Raw genomic sequence first — 19,346 nt, 5'->3', positions numbered from 1 at the left:
CACTGAAGGGCTCCTCCCAGAGGCTGTTCCAAAGTGGGGGGACATAGCACCCATCCTGTGGAACTGGGACACTTTGTGGAACTCAAGTTTCCAGGCAAACTGCTGCAAATGGGAGGACAGCTCCCCTCTACTACTACAGGACTCTATCATGCAAGTAAATGGCTGGCCACATACTAAACCAACCAAGAGTAGAACAGCTAAGGAGCTCCGCTACTACAGAGAATAGGAACTCTACATGAGCGTCACTTCACAGCCATGGAGCACCTGAGCTGCGCAGGATGGGAGCAGGCAGGTGTTCTCTTGTGCAGCTCCTACCCTGATTGGCAGCATCACTTCTGTGCAGTGCCACTACAGCTAAGATTAATAAATGTACATGTTCTGTTTGCCATTTATTGCAAGGCAGCAGAGCTTCCAAGCTATTTTTATGGTGACTGAAGTTTCTTCACTTGTGTTTTCTTTTCCTTTTTAAAATACATAGGCAATTACATGCAAAAAAGGACGTTAAGAAACACTAAGGTCACAAAGGGTAGCACTCGAAAGTCAGCAGGGACAGAAGTTAAGGTTGCCCACATACACTTAACTCTGCCCTCTGTGCATCTGCATTACGATACAGTCTTCATCATGTAATACACAAATACATCATGTACTATTTTTCAACTTGCATATATAGAGTAACCTACAATTTTCCTAACAGCCTTCGTTATTTCCAATCTCAAAAGTTCAAAAATCATGAGTCAGTCCCTCCAAAGTCATGAAATTGGTCCCAAAGTGTATAAACTGCTAATCCAACTCTCTACATGTATTCTCCGAGGAAACATCTCGTGAGATACTACAATAAAAGAGCACTGGCCAGAGTCTGCAAAGGAAATATACCCTGTTATATGTATTCTACTTGATTATAAGAAAATGATTAACATAAACCTTAGAGAGAAAAGAACTTGCCATAAAAAAGCATAGGACACTAAAGTTATACAGGATTGGGATGACTAAAGTTGGATGACTATTACAAAAATGTTCCAGGAATATTCACTAGGGGTTTTTAATGAATTGGTTTCAGCTGTTCATATGCCCTTGTTTGTGTTCACTTCCCATGAACATCCCAGCAAGTGAGTTTCAAAAGCAAATTTTAAACAAATGCAACAAAATTTGTCATTTCAGGCATTTGCGCCCCAGCAGAGTTATGCTCACGCAGTCAAGCAACTTGTGTCCAATCAAAATAGCTCAGATTTTGAATGTCTGATACTTACAGTGGATTGTTACAATGCTCTGCAGGCCAATAGTTATTCCCAAGAAGCTATTTGGAGTTAAAATAAATTCAAGAAAATTGTGATCTCTCTGTGGACAGAAAAAGGTGACACTTGTTGAATAAATTATTATTTATGGATTCCTTGCTCAGCTCTAATTCTGGCAGTTAAATCAGAGTAAGCATACAAAGGCTAAAACAATCAATAAAAGATTCTGCATGTATCTATGTTTATAATAAAAATTGTATGATGGTGTATTGTATTGGAAATCATACATGATTATGTTATTAAAGACTGTATTAACATATACATGGAATGAGGCAGATAATATATGGAGATATATACCTATCTCATAGAACTGGAAGGGACCCTGAAAGGTCATTGAGTCCAGCCCCCTACCTTTACTAGAGCAGGACCAAGTACTGATTTTGCCCCAGATCCCTAAGTGCCCCCCCCCCCAGGATTGAACTCACAACTCTGGGTTTAGCAGGCCAATGCTCAAACCACTGAGGGATGGGGGGAGTGGTGTGTGTGTGTCAGGATGGGAACTTTTCTCCTCCATGTATTCTGGGGGAGGGGCGTTCTCCTTCCTCTGAAGAATCAGAAATGGTCACAACTGGAGGTGGGACATTGGATGGGGTGGGCAGGTGCTCGGAGTGGCACTGAGCATTCTATCACTCACAGGTACTTGGCTGGTTCTTGCTCACATGCTGAGGGCCATACTGATGGCCATGTGTGGAGTTGGGAAGGAATTGTCCCCCAGCTCAGATTGGCAGTGACTCTGGGGGTTGTTTTTGCCTTCCTCTGCATTATGTGGGTACAGGTGACTCGCCAGGATCATCTGGGTGTGTCTCACTAAATCATTTCCCCACCATTGCAGGGGCCTTGGGCACTAGTGCACCTAAACCCCTCGTATTCTCTGCCTCTGACACAATAGTTAGTCTCCTGAGGGCTGTGGTACTTTGATTTAATTGCAGTTGTTGGGCTTGGTGTGTGGGTGCTGGCTGGCATTTAGTGGCCTGTGGCATACAGGAGGGAAGACTGGATGATCTCATGGTCTCTTCTGGACGTGAACTCTGCATACAACTGTAGTGCTGGCATTTCCTGACTTTTGCACACTCGTGTAAACTTAATGGTCCCTCAGCACAGTTTTCTGCCTGTCTATATTCAGGCATTCAAGTTAGCAGCATATAAGGCTGAAGATTCCATGGACCAAGTCCAGGGGTGTTATGACCATTTGCACCAGCTATGTGCTGAGGCCTGAGCTACAACCAATGTTGGAGCCATAACTGACTTCCCAGCGTGATAATGGTTTCTTTAAACTTTCCTCTCTCTTTTGGATCTCCTTCTCCATGCAGCTCAATATAAAGGGACCTTCAACGTCAGCCTTCCTGTCAACGCCATCTCGCCCTCAGCTACCATACTTGTTTACTCTGTTTTCCACCAAGGCCGGGTGGCTGCCGACAGCACCGATGTGAAAGTCTCCAAGTGCTTCGGGAACAATGTAAGTCGGGAGTGCAACACGGGGAAGGGAAGCACGTGGAATGGACAATTTGTTGCCTGTCACCTGCCTAGGAAAGAGGGTCACCACAGGGAAGATCCAAACAGCCTCTCTCCTCCCTGGTCTTTCTCTCTCCGTTTGCTGAGTGCCTGCCCCTTGTGCCATTCTAGGTGAAGCTATGCTTCTCAGAGAAGATGGTTCTCCCAGGATCGGCTGTCTGCCTCCAGGTGAAGGCCGCCCCGGGCTCCCTGTGCAGCGTCCGTACTGTGGACCAGAGCGTCCTTCTAATGAGGCCAGAGGCAGAGCTGTCCAGGGCCAGTGTGAGTCACTCCAATGCTGGGGAGGCTGAACTGCACCAACGTTAGAAATATTTCAGTGTCGCCTTTGGCTGCAGGCACTGAGGATTCTGGGGCCACATACCTCACTAGGCATGTGACTAGGGACGTGGTACAGCCTGATCAGACTGAAAAAAAGCTAAGCCCAACCTTCAACCCAAATCCAACCCCCCAACTTACTCCTATGGAGAGATCTTATAAAAGAACCATCCTATGGGATTTAATTCCACATTCTACAGAGAGGCTGTCATCCTCTGTTACATTCTGTAGGTCTTTAGCAGAAGGACTGAACCCTATTTTGTTTCATCCTTATTAAATGCTATAGGACCTGGTCATTAGAGCACAGCCAGAGTGGGACCCTAAAGGTGGAAAACTCTGTATCCTGTTCCATTCAGGTGCCCCCAGCCTGGGCTGGATTGGAAACAATGCCCTAAACACCAATCTCAAGCTCTCCTGAGCCATCCAATCGCCCCTCGCCCTGAGCCTGGGTTGGAACTGGGGCCCTGCCAGTAAAAGGGTTTGTATATTCTCCCCCTGACCTGAGACTGGGTTGGATCTAGTGGTGACAGCTATGTATCCTATTCCCTGATCTCCCGGAGCCAGGCCATCCCCTGGCCTTGGCTTTGGGGATTCTGGATGAGTTGTCAGTTAAATTTGAATGCCTTCGATGGAGTCCGAGCTCATGCTATGGCCATAGGAAAGATCAGCTTCTCCCGGTTTGCATTAAGGTCTCAGCTTTGACCTATGAACTCGGTGTGGTCATTGTTACCATAGCCTGGTCCCAGATGGACTCTCCCACCCTATCCTTAGAGTGTGAAAGTTTTCTGCCTCTCTACCCTAATATTGTCTGTTTCCACCTGCCTGTGTGTGTGTCCATCCCTGTCTCCAGGTATACAGTATGTTCAGCTATCCCAAGGAGTATCTCTACATCATCAGAGACAGTTACAATGACCCCTGTGATGGTCACAGGCATTGCAGGAGGAGTCCTGAGGCTTCTGCTTCTTGAGGGACCTCTAGTTCTCCTTATCGGATGACTGAGACTCCTACAACTCCTTCTACAACTACTACTCCACCTTTCATGCATGAATATTATCACACCTATTCCTATGCTGTATCGCTACCTGATCTATATGAACTTTTGAAGGTAAAGTCTCTTCCCAACCCTCAACCGGTGTCCTAGGACCCCAGAATCTCAGACTCCAGACTCTCAGATTGTGGCCCTTCCCAACCCCCAGACATCCAGTCTCAAATTCTCAGATCACTTGCCTCCCAAGTACTTAGAACTTCAGATTCCCAAATTCCCAGTATCCTGGATCCCAAGCTCCTGGACTAAGATCACTGGAGCCCCACACTCTCAGCTCCCTAATACCCCAGAACTCCAGACCCATTGTTCTACAGACCTCTTGAACCTTAGATTCCCCAGCTCCCAGTTCCCCTGTATATCAGTCTCCTAGGCCACCAGAACTCAAAGTGCCAGACCTTCAGACTTCTGGACAGGAGGGAGGGAAGCAAGGAAGGCTGGGGTGTAGAGGAGAGAGAGAGAGCTGGAGAGAGAATGAATATAGAGGTAAGTGAAACAGATAAGGGAGAGTAATAACAATTGAAGGATGGATCAAGTGAGAGAGCACAAGTCTGAGAGGTCATATGGGAAACAGATTACAAAGGTCAGGCTATTGCGATGAACATTTATGAGTTTATGTGTGAGCCATTGCACTCTGTTGACTGCAATGAGAACTATTCATCTGTGTATCATAGGCACTATACAGCTGACAATTGATGGGGATTCTCCTTCATTTTGAGTGGTCAAGGCCTGGACTTTTGGCGCAGAAGGATCTGAGTTCTAGCCTAGATGTTGCTGTAAAGCTCTGAGTGGCCCTGGAGTGCAGCAGAGGGACAGCCGTGACATCCTAAGAAGTCATTGTCACTGATTGGGATGTGGGCAGTCACATCTAGTGGTTGGAGCAGGAGTCAGTAGTCAGGAATCAGAGCCCAGTTAAGGTCAGGGTCAAAATCAGAGATCAAGAATCAGAGCCGAGGGTCAGACCCGGGTTATTTGGGGTGAGGCAGAGTAGGAGCAAGGTTGGGGAAAAGGCTAGAAAAAAGCAGGCACCATCACAACCATGGGCAATTGGCTTGAGCTACTGCTGAGCAGTTGTTGCTGCTGGGCTCAAGAGCCGGTCTGCTGATAGCTGACCCTTCCCACCCATCGGGCAGCCTGCTATGAGCCAGCTGTGCTTGTTTGGTTGCCTAGGCAGTGGCGCTGGTGTAGGCCCTGCTTCCAGACAGTCGTGGCTCTGTTACAACACAAACCAAGCAGGCTTGTGCCCCAGGGAAACTGGCCGTCCACCCCCTCCATCTAATCCTGGCATTTCCCTTCTCTTCCTTTACACCCAGAACACAGGGCTGAAACTTTTAACCAACCTTAAAATCAAGTCTCCCATTGAGTGCGCAGTGGGACCACCTACCATGGAGTCCTCATGAGTACGTCTTGTTTTATCACTATTGCCTTTGATAATAATGAGCTGCTGGATAGCCCAAGGAAAGTGAGAGTATGAAAGAGGCTTAAGATGTTGGTCACATGGGACCATGTCCAGAGTATTGGAGAGGGCTTCCAGAAATGGACAGGTGGGTTTCATGGGATGCATGCAGCTGGGGAGGGGCGGGGTAAGTTTCTGGTGGTGTGGAAGTGGATGGCCTGGAATACACACGCCTGGGGAATCGGGGCAGGGCTCCAGCAGCAGGGAGGAGGATCACCTGGTGAGTGTGTGGCCAAGGGAGGAGAGTCTGAGAGAAGTGGCAGAAGAGGGAAGGGTTTGGTTAAACGACTGGGAAGTGGGAGGGGTCAGGATCCTCTGTCTAGAAAACAGAATAAGGAAAGATCAGCACTTGGTGGGAGTCTGGGGTCCTTTGGGGAGGCAGAACACAAAGCAGCTGTAAGGAGGCTGGGTCCCTCGGAGGGGAGTATGGGCATGTGTTTGGGTGCTGGGTTAGGAGCAGGTGTCTTGTTGAGAGAGACAAGGTTGGAGGAGGTGGGGAGTGCTTTCAGGGGGTCCTGGCTCGAGCAGAAGGGCCTATGAAGAGATCAGAGTGGGAAGAGGGAGAGATGGGGAGCTGACTACAGGTCACTAGCACCCCAAGGGTCAGGGTGTGGCATGCCCAGTGCGTGTGATGTGGGACAGCGCCATTAGACCTAGAAAGAGCAGTGACTTTATTTCCCCCAGCTGAGTGTGCCCTTGACCCTAGTGATGCCTTCCAGCACTGACTAGTTATGTACCTCACCTTAGCTATGGTGGTACCTGTGAGCCACACTTCGGGCACTGAGGCGGACGTGGTTAAGAACAGTAACGAGCCAGAAGGCAATGAGGCAGTGCAGGCAGGCACCTGGTTCCCGGAGACCTTCCTGTGGAGTCTGGTTCCCATCAAGTAAGTAGCTGTACTGCCACAGGCTGTCACCTCTTCAGACCTCACAAGCCCCCTCAGGCTAACAGGGCTTGGATGGGAGCAGAGGCAGGGGAATGCTGCTGCTGCTGCTATGTCTCTTGAGAGGAAGGCTGGTCTTGTGGTTGAGGGAGTAGCTGGGACTCAGGAGGTCTGGGCTCCGTTCCCCTCTGTACAATGGGGCTAACAACACTTCTCTGCTGGATCTGTTTCGATTGTGAGCACTTCAGGACAGGTGCTATCTCTGCTCTGTGTGCTCCAGTGCCCAGCACCGCAGGCCTGGCTGAGGTTGCACTTGTCGTCTGCACGTATCCCAGGGAGCGAGCCTGAGAGGGGAGACTGCTCCCAGCCAGGATTTTCAGTTGAGGCCTTGGTTGGAAGCAAATTTCCGTTTGCAAAATGTTTGCATGTGTCTCCCATTCAATGTCCTACCTAGTCCTTTCCCCAACCTCTGTGCCCCCCACCCGCAGTCCCAGATTCCTAACCCTCTGCATTTCTCTCAGCCTCCTATCCCACTCCTCCAGACCTCCACCTCTGCTCAGGCCAGCAGCTGCAGCCGCACAGCCTGGGCTGAGTATCAGCTCAGTTTCTTTGTGTAAATGTTAAATATTGCTCTATGTACATGGGATATCCGGTCTGTGGGCATCTGGCCCAGGCCACAATCACAGCTGTATGGTCCTTGGTGGGTGGGCCCCCCTTGCTGAGAGCCTTCCCACTTCCTGTCTGCCTGTGGGGATGTCTACACTGGAGCTGGAGGTGTAATTCCCAGCTGGAGAGACATACCCGCGCTAGCTCTGATCGAACTAATGTGATAAAATGTGCAGCAGCAGGAGGGGCTAGCCGACGTGAGTACTTACCTAGGACTCAAGGTGCTAGCCGCTCCTGCTGCTTGCTCTGTGGTGGTTATGCTGTTTTAGTGCAATGGCTTGATCAGAGCTAGCATGGGTATGTCTCCTCAAGCTCCAACTCCCGTGTAGACAGACCCTATGGCTTCTCTTTACACCCCTGCTCTGTGTTAGTGTGGAGTATGTACACTCCATCACAAGCTCCTTACACTTTGTCATTTCCCCACTAAAACCAAACAAACCCCATAATACTTAAATACACCTCTTCTCAGTGAGGCCAACAAAACTAACGTGGACTTTGGAGGCCAGGCCATTTTGGAGATATCATGAGCCAGTAAAAATCAGGGATATTTTCCAAAAAGTCAGCTCCGGGGGTATTATTTTTGAAACACCATCACTTCCTTTCTGATTCCCTTCCCGTCCCCATCAAATCACCCAGAAAACCCTAGGATGAGATATAGCATGTGAAATTTCAGAGCAGCTGGTTCTTTCGGGTGAAGTGAAGGAGCTGTTGAAAATCAAGCGTATAATGGAGTACTAGCCTCAGTCTTAATTATCAAGTGGCAACTGCCCTCATAACCTTACACTCCCCCCACTCCCGCCCACTGTAGTGTGTTGGCAACAGTGGGGTGCTGATGGGACACGGGGTTGCACAGTCCCATTCGGAACAGCACCTCTCCTTTTCTCCCAGTGACTCGGGGGCTGCTGAGCTGCCGCACAACCACTGACTGGAAGGCCATGACTTTCTGTACCTCAGAGCACAGTGGTTTGGGAATCTCTGAGACCATCAGCCTGTGGACCTTCAAGCCCTTCTTTGTGGAACTGACCTTGCCCTATTCTGTGATCGGGGGGGGAGTCATTCCCCCTGAAGGTCAAAGTGTTCAGCTACCTAACGCAGTGCATGGGGGTAAGTGGCTTATCCAGGGGGAAGGGCCCTCTAATACCACTTTCCCCATTGACAGAGATCCAGATAAGGTGTTACCTCAGTGAAGGGTAGACCTCATCAATCACCTTGAAACAGGATCGCTGGGGATCCAGACAGCTCTTCACAACCTCATCCCATCCCAGTCTTCCCCATTGCCCCTTTCCACCAGGGCTGAGCCCCAAAGGAATTGTGGTGTCCGCTGGGGATTAATTGCTCCCAGGTTATTTGCCATATTAGGTGCCAATGCCCCCTGACTGGCATAGGGGCCTGACTAACACCCAGATCAGAAGTTTGAGGGGAAGAGGCAGAAGTAAATCTCACCCCAGTTCCCCTTTTGTCTCACCTCAGATCCTACTTAACCTAAAGGACTCTGGGGATATTGAGTTCATGCGATCGAATGTCAATTTCACCGCCTGCCTCTGCCCTAATTTGGCAAAAACCTTCTCCTGGGATGTGAACACTACAAAACTGGGTAAGGAGGGGTGAGTGACTGGAACTGCAGGGCAGGACCGAGGGGCATTGGCAGAGCTGTGTGGGGAGCCCAGCACTGGAATAGCAGGGGCTGCAGGGCAGGACTGAGGGCCTGGGTGAACTGGAGGAAAGGATCCAGCTGACCAAATTCCAGTGCAGGTTTTAGATGGTATAGCTCGATATATTTACAATTGGTTTTACAGGGGAGGTGAATTTCACCATCACTGCTGAGGCAACTGTACATTTGCACAGAGAACGTGACTGTTGTGCTAGACACAGGAGGGAAAGGTACAGTGATTAAACCCCTGCTGGTCAAGGTCAGGTCCTGCTGTGGGGTCCTCTGAGGATGGGGTTTGAAAAACTTTGTGTCAATCACAGCCTTACACTGAGCCATTCACTTATGCAGGGGAGAGGGGGGAGATAACCCCTGGTTAGCCCCCTCAGGGACAGTCCAGGCCTGCCCAATGCCTCGGGGTGAGGCTGACTAGGGTCTCTTGATGAGCACAGATTGCCCTGTCCAGTCCCCAGGGTTTGGTGTCTAACAGATACCTGGCCATTCTGAGAGGTATTTTGGGGATCCCAGGAGCTGCTCCGGTGCTTATGGTGCCTTATTATCTCTCAGTATTTCCCATTCTGAGCCTGTTTGCACTCTCCCGCCAAGCAGAGGGACTGCCAGAGGAGAACACCCACACCTCCCTTCTGTGCCCAAAAGGAGGGGGGGGCCGCTCCTGGGCACTGGAATCGGGGGGGGGGCGGGGAGGCAGCTGATGTTCTACTGGACATTTATATGTGCATGGAGATGGGAGGTGATACAGAAATAATGTGATCTACCAGCAACCCCCATGATATCGGGCTGGGCAAGAGGAGCCCTGATGAGAGGGGACAGACAGGAGCTGTGGGACGTTTGCGGGAAGGGGGCCACTGTCAGACAATAAGGTCTTTCATGGCAGCACAAGCTCCTGGTACCATTGAACAATTGAATAACCATGTCACAGAACCACGATGCCACCCTGTCACTGACAGCTTGTCCCACACCTGCCTCGAAGGGTATGTTCACACTGCGGGGTGAGCCCAGGATTAGTAGAACTCGAGTTAGCAGACCCTGGGCTCGTTAACAGAGGGCTTGAGCATCTACACTCTCTTGTAATCCTAGGTTAGGAATTGTTGAACCCAAGCTGGAGCTCCAGCAGCTACACTGCAAGTTCAACCACCCCATCCCAGACTTCCTAGCACCCTCCCAAAATATGCCCGCTCTAGCCTTTTGTTCTTGGGCCGTGTGGGAAAAGTTGATTGTCCAGAGGACAAAGAAAGTCAGCCCATGGGATCATGGGATACTTCTGGCCGACTTCCAGAGCATGATTCCAGTGGGGCCAAATCTACACTGCAAAGCAATAGGGCTTGAACCCTGAGTCCCAGCTTGACGCAGGCTTGGACCCTCCGTTCTGTGGGGTCCTGGGCCCCTGGATCCAAGCCCTGGGTTAGTGCGATTTGTACGTAGACGGAGGGGGGTTTGGCTTGAGCCTGAGTTCAAACCTTGGACTTACATTGCACTGTAGACATATCTGGCCATATCATTCTGCCAGCAAGCCCCAGCACCACTGCATCCACTCCATCAGGCCATCACGATACCATGTTACGACGCCCCAGCAACACTATGCCACTCTGCTATTAATCCACTGCACTTACCCACATGAGCATAACAGACGACCCCCCGCCATTCCATGGACTGGAAGAAGGCAAACCCTCCACCTTCGTCCCCACATCGATACGGCTTCAGGGAAGGTGCGGGGACTGCCTGTCAGTGTAACTTGCTGTAATGTTCACCGTCCCTTTTGTGTCCCAGGAGATCATCAGTGTCCAGGGAATCTTTTGAATTCTGATGTCAATTATTGGCGCATTCAGGGCCAGAGGATCCCACATCTCATTCACCCTTTGAGGAGGCTGGTCTCATGGGGATGCTTAGCGTGGGTTGGGCTCCCATGTCACTCCACCATGCTGACAGGCCAGTGCTTTTGTTGTTTGCAGGGAACACCACTTCAGAGACCATCACTCTGGCTGTGCCGGGATGTGGTGCCAGGGTCAGAGAGAGCTCACATTTCCACTCTAGGTGAGGAGTGACTGTCTGTCTGTCTCAGCCAGGGCTTCTTGGAAAGCAGGATTCTCCATGCAGGAGACTTTCTCCTTCTAATGCCATCTTCTCACGGAGGAGCAAATTCACCCCGGGTAGAACTCCACTTACTGTGATGATCAGCATGCATAGAATTGTATGAACTAAAGGTGGAAGATTTCTGTTACCACAGCCCCCTTCTTGTCCATCCTCCTGCCCCGAATCCCCTTAGCCAATGCAAGATTGTTCCCTGCAAGATCACTGCCCAGTCAGTGAGCCTCTTTCTCACACACTCTTTGAATATTTAAAATATACGCATGTCCTTTGGAAGCATCTGAATGGGAGAAGCCCCATTATGAAGCTACTTCCTAAAAGAGCAGGATAAAATGGACAGTACACTGCTCAAATACTTTTTTCATACAAAGCGTAATTAACCTGCACAACTCCTTGCTGCAGGATTTAGAGGAAAATGGCTTTAGAGAGTTAAAAAGTAGACCTACGAATAAGAACAGAATCTGCAGTGCTGTTAGCTAGCATAATAATGACCAGGGCTCTGAAACCTCATGCTCTAGTGAATAAAGTGATCTCCACCTGGGAATCAATTGAAAATTCCCCCCCACCAACCCCCCAAGAGGAAGTATTGCACAGCGAGATGGATTATGGGGAATTTATGCCTTCCTGTGACTCATCCTGCCTTGGCCCCTCAGATCCTGGACTAGTAGGTTTTGTGGTCTGGTTCAGCACAGTAGGAGGTGTGCCATTGGACTTCTGGATGGGTCCTTAATCTGTAACAGTAATGATATCTCCTATGGCCCTGGTTCTCCTATCACACCAATTTTACCCTGATGTAACTCCATTGGCTTTAATGGCATGACTCCTGATTCACAGCAGAGTAGGGGAGAGGTGAATCAGGCCCTATGTTTCTAGGTTATTTCACAGGCTATGTCAGCAAAAAGGATTTTTATGTCTATAAATCTATAAAGCCCTCTATGGCACGGTTCGGTATCACAGGAGACATCATGGGGACAGCACTGCAGAACATCGACGGCCTCCTGCAGATGTCCAGTGGATGTGGAGAGCAGAACATGGTGCGTTTCGCCCCCAATGCCTTCATCACACAGTACCTGGAGGAGATGGGACAGCTGACCCAAGAGATCAAACAGAAAGGTGCTGGCTTCCTGGAAAGTGGTGAGCAGATCTGAATGTAGGTTGGGCTGCTGGCTGTGAGAGTTCACTAAGGGCTTGTCTACACCAGAAATACTGCAGTGGCACAGCTAGAGCACTACAGTGGTGCTGCTGTAGTGCTTCAGTGTAGATGCTATCCATGCTGCTGGGAGAGGTTCTCCCATTGGCAGAGGTAATCCACCTCCCCGAGAGGTGGTAGCTAGGCCAATGGGCGAATTCTTCTGTCGACCTAGTGCTGTCTACACGGGGGCCTTAGATTGGCTTAACTACGTTGCTTAGAGGTGTGAACTTTTCACACCCCAGAGCAACATAAACTGGGTCAATCTAATTTTCTAGGTTAGACCAGCCCTAAGCTGATCACATGATGAAGGTGTAAGGAGAGTCCAGCTCCTGGATTCCAAGCTGGGTGAATCCGGCATAATTCTACTGATGTCACAAGAGTTACTCCAGACTGACGATGTAAATGAGTGCAGAATCCTTCTTTATCCCATATCTACTCAAGGGGGACAATAGTGCTTACATACCTCTGCAGATCCCTTTGGCTGCGCTGCTCAGGTGCAAAACTCTGAACATTATTATTATAAAGAGGAACTGGGAGGGAGATCGTTCACCCAAAGAATGGGATGGCTGCAAAACATCTTCACTGTCTGTCTGGCTCTCCGCAGGATACCAGCGGCAGCTCCGGTATACGCACATTGACAGCTCATACAGTGCCTTTGGGGAAGGCCCTGGGCCAGGGAACACCTGGTAAGCAGAGATCCCCAGAGCATGAGCTGAGAGCTGGCCTAGCTCAGTTCAGGCATGGCAAAGAGGAGCAGATCTGGTCAGGGAGGCACTGCCCTAAGTATAGGGAACCTGAGATGGTTCAGAGATTCGGATGCTGCTCTGAACTGACACTGGGGCTGGGAAATCTCACTCGGGAGCTGATGTACTGATTTGGGGGGTCTCCATGTTTGGGTGTCCAAAGTTGGGCAGAGTAAGATGCCACCTTTGAAAATCTGACTGCAAACGCTTTATCTTCTCACAAGACGCCCATGGCTCTCTGGGTAAGTCTATGCTGCATGTTGAGCCTGGATCTGTGGGACCCTGGCTTGCGGACTCAGTGTTTACAAACTCATGCGTAAGCGTCCATGCTGCATTGCACACCTGGGTTTGCAGTTAGGTCCCTCAGTCATGCTGACCCGTCCATACTGCACTACACAGAGCTTCTGATTCAGGTCTGCAGCTGGGATTTCAGCCCTACTGGCCCTACCTGCACTTGGGGCATGAGGTGAGAACAACAGGGACCAGAAGGGAGAAACAACACTGAATTTTTAGAAGCTCCAAAATGTCCTGGTGGGCGGGGGTGAGTCTGAGCTCAGGGCTGAAAGCTTCAGATCTTTTTTATTGTGTCTGTGTTGCTTCTGTTTGCCCCCTCCTACTCTCCTAATACTACATCAGGGAGCAGCCTGTTTCACCCCACGTGCAAAATACAATGGGAGACACCATGACGTTTGTGTCCTTTTAGAAACGGTTCTGCTGGGACTAGCGCCCCACTCGTTCTCTGTCCCCCCTCCCATCTCTTCCCTGGACTCAGGCTGACCGCTCTTGTCCTCAAGTCATTTCGCCAAGCCCAGCACCTCATCCACATAGATAAGCAGAACATAAAGGATGCTGCCAGGGCCCTGACCTGGAGCCAGACGCCATCCGGCTGCTTCCAGAGCATGGGGAAGCTCTTCAACAACGGCTTGATGGTACAACGCACCCCCAGCTGCTTTCCAGACTCCTCAGTGTTGCCTCCCACTCTGTCCCTTGAGCTGTGTGTCAGGAGCAAAGTCCAGCTACACTGCTGGGGAAGCCATGTCACTGGATAGCCTGCCCTAGGTGACCAGCCCTCTGTGGAGAAAGAAGTGTTTCAGGACTATTTAGAAAAGCTGGAGGAGCACAAATCCATGTGCTGCATCCGAGGGTGCTAAAGGAGTTGGCGGATGTGATTGCAGAGCCATTGGCCATTATCTTTGAAAACTCATGGCAATCGGGGGAGGTCCTGGATGACTGGAAAAAGGCTAATGTAGTGCCCATTTTTTAAAAAGGGAAGAAGGAGGATCCAGGGAACTACAGGCCAGTCAGCCTCACCTCAGTCCCTGGAAAAATCATGAAGTAGGTCCTCAAGAAATCAATTCTGAAGCGCTTAGAGAAGAGGAAAGTGATCAGGAACAGTCAGCATGGATTCACCAAGGGCAAGTCATGCCTGACTAACCTAATTGCCTTCTATGATGAGATAACTGGCTCTGAGGATGAGGGGAAAGCAGTGGACGTGTTATTCCTTGACTTTAGCAAAGCTTTTGATACGGTCTCCCACAGTAGTCTTGCCGGCAAGTTAAAGAAGTATGGGCTGGATGAATGGACTATAAGCTGGATAGAAAGCTGGCTAGATCGTCGGGATCAACAGGTAGTGATCAATGGCTCCATGTCTAGTTGGCAGTCAAGGGTCAGTCCTGGGGCCGGTTTTGTTCAATATCTTCATTAATGATCTGGAGCAGGGGTCGGCAACCTTTCAGGAGTGGTGTGCCGAGTCTTCATTTATTCACTCTAATTTAAGGTTTCGCGTGCCAGTCATACATTTTAACGTTTTTAGAAGGTCTCTTTCTATAAGTCTATAATATATAATGAACCTATTGTTGTATGTAAAGTAAATAAGGCTTATAAAATGTTTAAGAAGCTTCCTTTTAAATTAAATTAAAATGCAGAGCCCCTGGACCGGTGGCCAGTACCCGGGCAGTGTGAGTGCCACTGAAAATCAGCTTGCGTGCCGCCTTCGGCACTCGTGCCATAGGTTGCCTACCCCTGATCTGGAGGATGGCGTCAGAGTGACCAGATGTCCCGATTTTATAGGGACAGTCCCGATTTTTGGGTCTTTTTCTCATATAGGCTCCTATTACCCCCCACCCCCATCCCGATTGTTCACATTTGCTGTCTGGTCACCTTAGATGGCGTGGACTGCACTCTCAGCAAGTTTGCAGATGACACTAAACTGGGAGGAATGGTCAGGGGCAGCAGGTTAAATGGGCTCGTGCTGCCCGAGCACCAGGAATGTTCAAGGCTGGGGGCTGTGCTCTACCAATATTGGGGGGAGGAGGGATAGCTCAGTGGTTTGAGCATTGGCCTGCTAAATCTAGGGTTATGAGTTTAATCCTTAAGGGGGCCACTTAGGGATCTGGGGCAAAATCAGTATGTGGTCCTGCTAGTGAAGGCAGGGGGCTGGACTTGATGACCTTTCAGGGTCCCTTCCAGTTCTAGGAGATAGGATATCTCCATATATAATATCTGGAGCTGGGTTTCTCTCCTGGAGTGGGCCCCTGCTACCACCACCCCAGAGCGTCCCCTCCCGCCCAGTAGCGTAGCTGGAGGGGAGCAGCCACTCCCCTCTGTGCACATTTTCCAAAAGCGGCGCCTTTCCAGTTTCCAGGCAGCCAGCACTAGGCTCTGGACTCGGAGTCTGGAGCCGGGTTTTGCATGTGGCCACCGGCTGGCGCTGGGCTCCGCACCGCCCCCCCTGCATCCCCAGCCCTGCTCCCTAGCTCCTGGGCTGCAGGCGGCATTGGCTGGTTGCCGGGCTCCCTGGGGATGAGGAGGAGGAGGCTCCCTAAGCCGGGGTGGGCTCTGCCGAGAGGGGAAGGGGTGGCAGCGCAGCCCCCCAGCGCAGCGGGGGGCCTGAGGAGCAGCGGTCCCCGGCATCCCCATGCAGAGCGAGGCAGCTGCGAGGGAGGGAGGGAGGGAGGGGGGCTCTGAAGCCCAGATGGTGCCAGTGGAGAAGGAAGGAAAAGGGGGGGGGTGTTTTTTCCTCGTGGTCTCTCTTCAACGGAGGGGGCTGAGGGAGCGGCAGGACCAGGAGGCAAAGGAGCGACTTTGGGTTATTCCCCCCCCCCCCCCCCCGTACTTACACCCCCCCCCAGGGCTGCACCCTGGGCTGTGAAACTGTGCTTAGTGCAGCTTGTGAAGGAAGGAGGGTAAATGTGCTTTAAGGTGCCAGTTACATCTCCTCAGTCTCACTGCTGACTAGCTGCAGACCCAGGGCTCAGAATTAAGCAGTGTTCTCAGGGACTGTACAGACTCTATACTAGTTTTCAATTGCCTGCTAAACGCTTCAGCCATGCCACCTTTTCACTTAGCTATCTCCTGAATAGTGGTGACTGGGAATGGGGGTGGGGGGAGTGTAGCAGATGCCAATTTAAGGTGAATAGTCCCTTGGCCAGATTCTACTGGGTTTATGGTGCTTTGTGCTATGGACTGGAGCAAAGTGGCTGGTGAATAACCAGGAATCTGGTTAATAATTGTTCTCTAAATTCAGCTTTCTTCTTTCTCTCTCTCTCAATTATCACTAATTCAAAATAGTAGTGTGCAAGGGTACGTCTATACTTACCCGCTGGTTCGGCGGCAAGCAATCCATCTTCTGGGATCGATTTATCGTGTCTTGTCTAGACGCGATAAATTGATCCCATAAGTGCTCGCCGTCGACACCGGTACTCCTGCTCCGTGAGAGGAGTAGGCGGAGTCGACGGGGGAGCCTGCCTGCCGCGTGTGGACCCACGGTAAGTACCTTTAAGTTTGAACTAAGATACTTCGACTTCAGCTACATTATTCACGTAGCTGAAGTTGCGTATCTTAGTTCGAACTGGGGGCTTAGTGTGGACCAGCCCCAAGTTGACTGGATAATGTCATCACATAATCTCTCGTTATAACATTGTAAACCCTACTACCTGATTAGTAATTTGATATGTTGGGTGGCGCCTTTTTTATGTGTTCGCTCCTCCTGATGTTAGAACCTGGCTACGCCACTGGGGAGCGGGGCTTCTTAGACCTGAGCAGCTGGGGCTTGGGTGAATTTTGTGACACCCTGTCCCCCCCCCCAGCCACCACCCTGCAGTCCCCACTCCTGCCCCATGCTGGGCAAGGGGCAGCCCCATCCCCAGTGAGGCTATGGTGAGGGGCAGCAGCAGGGGAGGCCACACGTGATGGCAACCCGCCCCCCCCCCGGTACCCACCATAGGGGAGGCGAGTGGGCTTTCTGGACCTGAGAGAGGTCCTAGGAGCATGTGCAGTGACCATGGTGCAGAGTGAGTGTGCTGCGGGGGAAGAGGAGGGGTCCCTTCCCTGGAGCTTGCTGCTGCCAGTGGGGGGGGTGAGTCCTCTCTGGGGCAGCCTGTCTGCACCCCAAGTTCCTCATCCCCAGCCCTGCCCCACCCCAGAGCTTGTGCCCCAGCACCCCAACCCTGAGCACCCTCCTGCACTGTGAACCCCTCATCCCCAGCCCCACCCCAGAGCCCTCCCTGAGGGGAAAAACACACAACTTAAAGTTGGTGGTCAGTTTGGAGTATCATTGTGTTTAGCACAATACTCAATTATTTTACACCCTTTAAAGTATATAACTAGTCGTATACAGGTGTTACAAAGTGGGAATGTTCTTAATGTTTTCTCTGAATACTGTGTGGGTGCCTCAGTTTCCCCTAAGCATTTCTTAAGGATCTAGATGGTGGGATAAGGGGGTGTGATAGTTGTAGAGCCCTAGAGGGCCAGTGTGATGGTGTCTGCACAGAGAATGGCCGAAACCCTGTCTCCGGACAACTAATGGCCTAGGCCAATCTCCTGCAAGGTGCCAACTGAACGTGTTGGAGAACAGAGAGATCAGGTGGCCTCCTAATGCTTGAAAAAGAGACAAAGGCCAGAGGAGGGAGTGTTAGTGCCTGTGTGGACTTCCAGGAAGCGCATGGTGTGGAAGGGGATGCTGGGATGCTCTGGAATCACTCCTTCAAAGCCAGTCAGGACTCTGGGGGAGCCTCCTCTCTCTGAGCAGACTGTCTCCAGGGCAAGAAGCTTACACCTTCCTGGGTCTGACCTCAGAGCATTCAGCATGCCCTTCCACACTGTGTGCTTCCCGCAGCAAGTCCGCCCAGGCGGAGTCCTGGGGCAGCCAGAGGTCCCTGCACCCCAACTCTGCAGTCAGACATGACTCTCAGCCAGCTGGGAAAACAGAAGGTTTATTAGACGACAGTAACACAGTCTAAAACAGAGCTTGTAGTTACAGAAAACAGGACCCCTCGGTCAGGTCCATCTTGGGGGGTGGGGAGCCCAGACCCAAGTTCTGGGCCTCTCCCCATTTCCCGAGCCAGCTCCAAACTGACACTCCCTCCTCTGGCCTTTGTGTCTCTTCTGGACAAGGAGGCCACCTGATCTCTTTGTCCCCAACACCTTCAGTTGGCACCTTGCAGGGGAAACTGAGGCACCCACACAGTATTCAGAGAAAACATTAAGAACATTCCCACTTCGTCACAACAGGTGCAACAAAATATAATACTGTATATTGAAGCAGGCAAGTGCTGCTTCTGACTTTCCACTTTTAATTGACCCTGGTAATCTTGTGGCGCCGACGCGTTGTAGCTTCATTTTATCCCAGCAACTAATTCTTGATTTGTAGGACCACTGTCAACAATGGATTTTTCTGATAGTGATATTGGGCAATAAAGAGAAACATTGCACTTAAATGCTTACGGCTTCCAGTCCATGTTTACACTATTTAATAAAATATATATATCGGCTTATTTTCAATTTGATGCAAAGTGATTTCCCCCCACCCCCACCCCCAATCCAATATTTTGGAATTGGCAGACAACCAAAAACTTGGTTATTTTCCCTGCTCTCTAACTGTGGCTGTGGGAGATCCCTGCTCCTCTGGGAAAGGGACAGCCCAGAAGTGTCCTGAACCAACCCCATCTCCAACCAACCCTGCCTACTACCCTCCCAGCAACCGTCCCTGCTGCCAGACCGTCCCGTGACCCCTCAGCAAGCAGCCTGGTCTGCCTTCCCCAGTACTGAATCCTACTCAGAGGGCAGAGAGTGACAGAAAGGAAATGTGGGGGGGGGGGGTGCATCACCAACACGAGGTGCATCTTGATATAAATCCATGGTACGCCCGCACTTTGAATACTGTGTGCAGATGTGGTCACCCCATCTCAAAAAAGGTATATTGGAATTGGAAAAGGTTCAGAAAAGGGCAACAAAAGTGATTAGGGGTCTGGAACGGCTGCTGTATGAGGAGAGATTAATCGGACTGGGACTTTTCATCTTGGAACAGAGACGCCTAAGGAGGGATATGATAGAGGTCTATAAAATCATGACTGGTGTGGCGAAAGTAAATAAGGAAGTGTTATTTATCCCTTCTCATAACACAAGAACTAGGGGTCACCAAATGAAATTAATAGGCAGCAGGTTTAAAATAAACAAAAGGAAGAATTTCTTCACACAACACACAGTCAACC

The 19,346-nt window shown here is 50.5% G+C and overlaps 1 protein-coding gene and 1 long non-coding RNA gene across 4 annotated transcripts; both read left to right on the top strand.

The window, feature by feature from the left end:
- Positions 1 to 2,565: 2,565 nt before the first annotated feature.
- LOC117885043 (alpha-2-macroglobulin-like) lies at positions 2,566 to 3,247 on the top strand (the record flags this gene model as incomplete). The annotated part of the gene is made up of 2 exons (XM_034786134.1): positions 2,566 to 2,748; positions 2,916 to 3,247. Coding segments are annotated over 2 exons (378 nt in total), but the record flags the coding sequence as incomplete, so codon positions are not given.
- Positions 3,248 to 3,303: 56 nt separating this feature from the next.
- On the top strand, positions 3,304 to 9,443 carry LOC117885057. 3 transcript variants are annotated; one of them, XR_004647703.1, is made up of 6 exons: positions 3,304 to 4,224; positions 5,475 to 5,705; positions 6,365 to 6,503; positions 8,055 to 8,270; positions 8,637 to 8,760; positions 9,382 to 9,443. It is a non-coding gene; the product is annotated as an uncharacterized LOC117885057 (long non-coding RNA). The 3 variants fall into 3 exon arrangements; XR_004647702.1 differs by lacking the exon at positions 3,304 to 4,224 and having other exon boundaries at positions 4,923 to 5,561; XR_004647701.1 differs by lacking the exon at positions 3,304 to 4,224 and having other exon boundaries at positions 4,923 to 5,705.
- The last annotated feature ends 9,903 nt before the right edge of the window (positions 9,444 to 19,346 follow it).

Source organism: Trachemys scripta, chromosome 1 (assembly GCF_013100865.1).
Source record: "Trachemys scripta elegans isolate TJP31775 chromosome 1, CAS_Tse_1.0, whole genome shotgun sequence".
NCBI lineage: Eukaryota > Metazoa > Chordata > Testudines > Emydidae > Trachemys > Trachemys scripta.
Note: the sequence above shows the minus strand (reverse complement) of the source record. Positions and strands in the feature narration are given on the sequence as shown.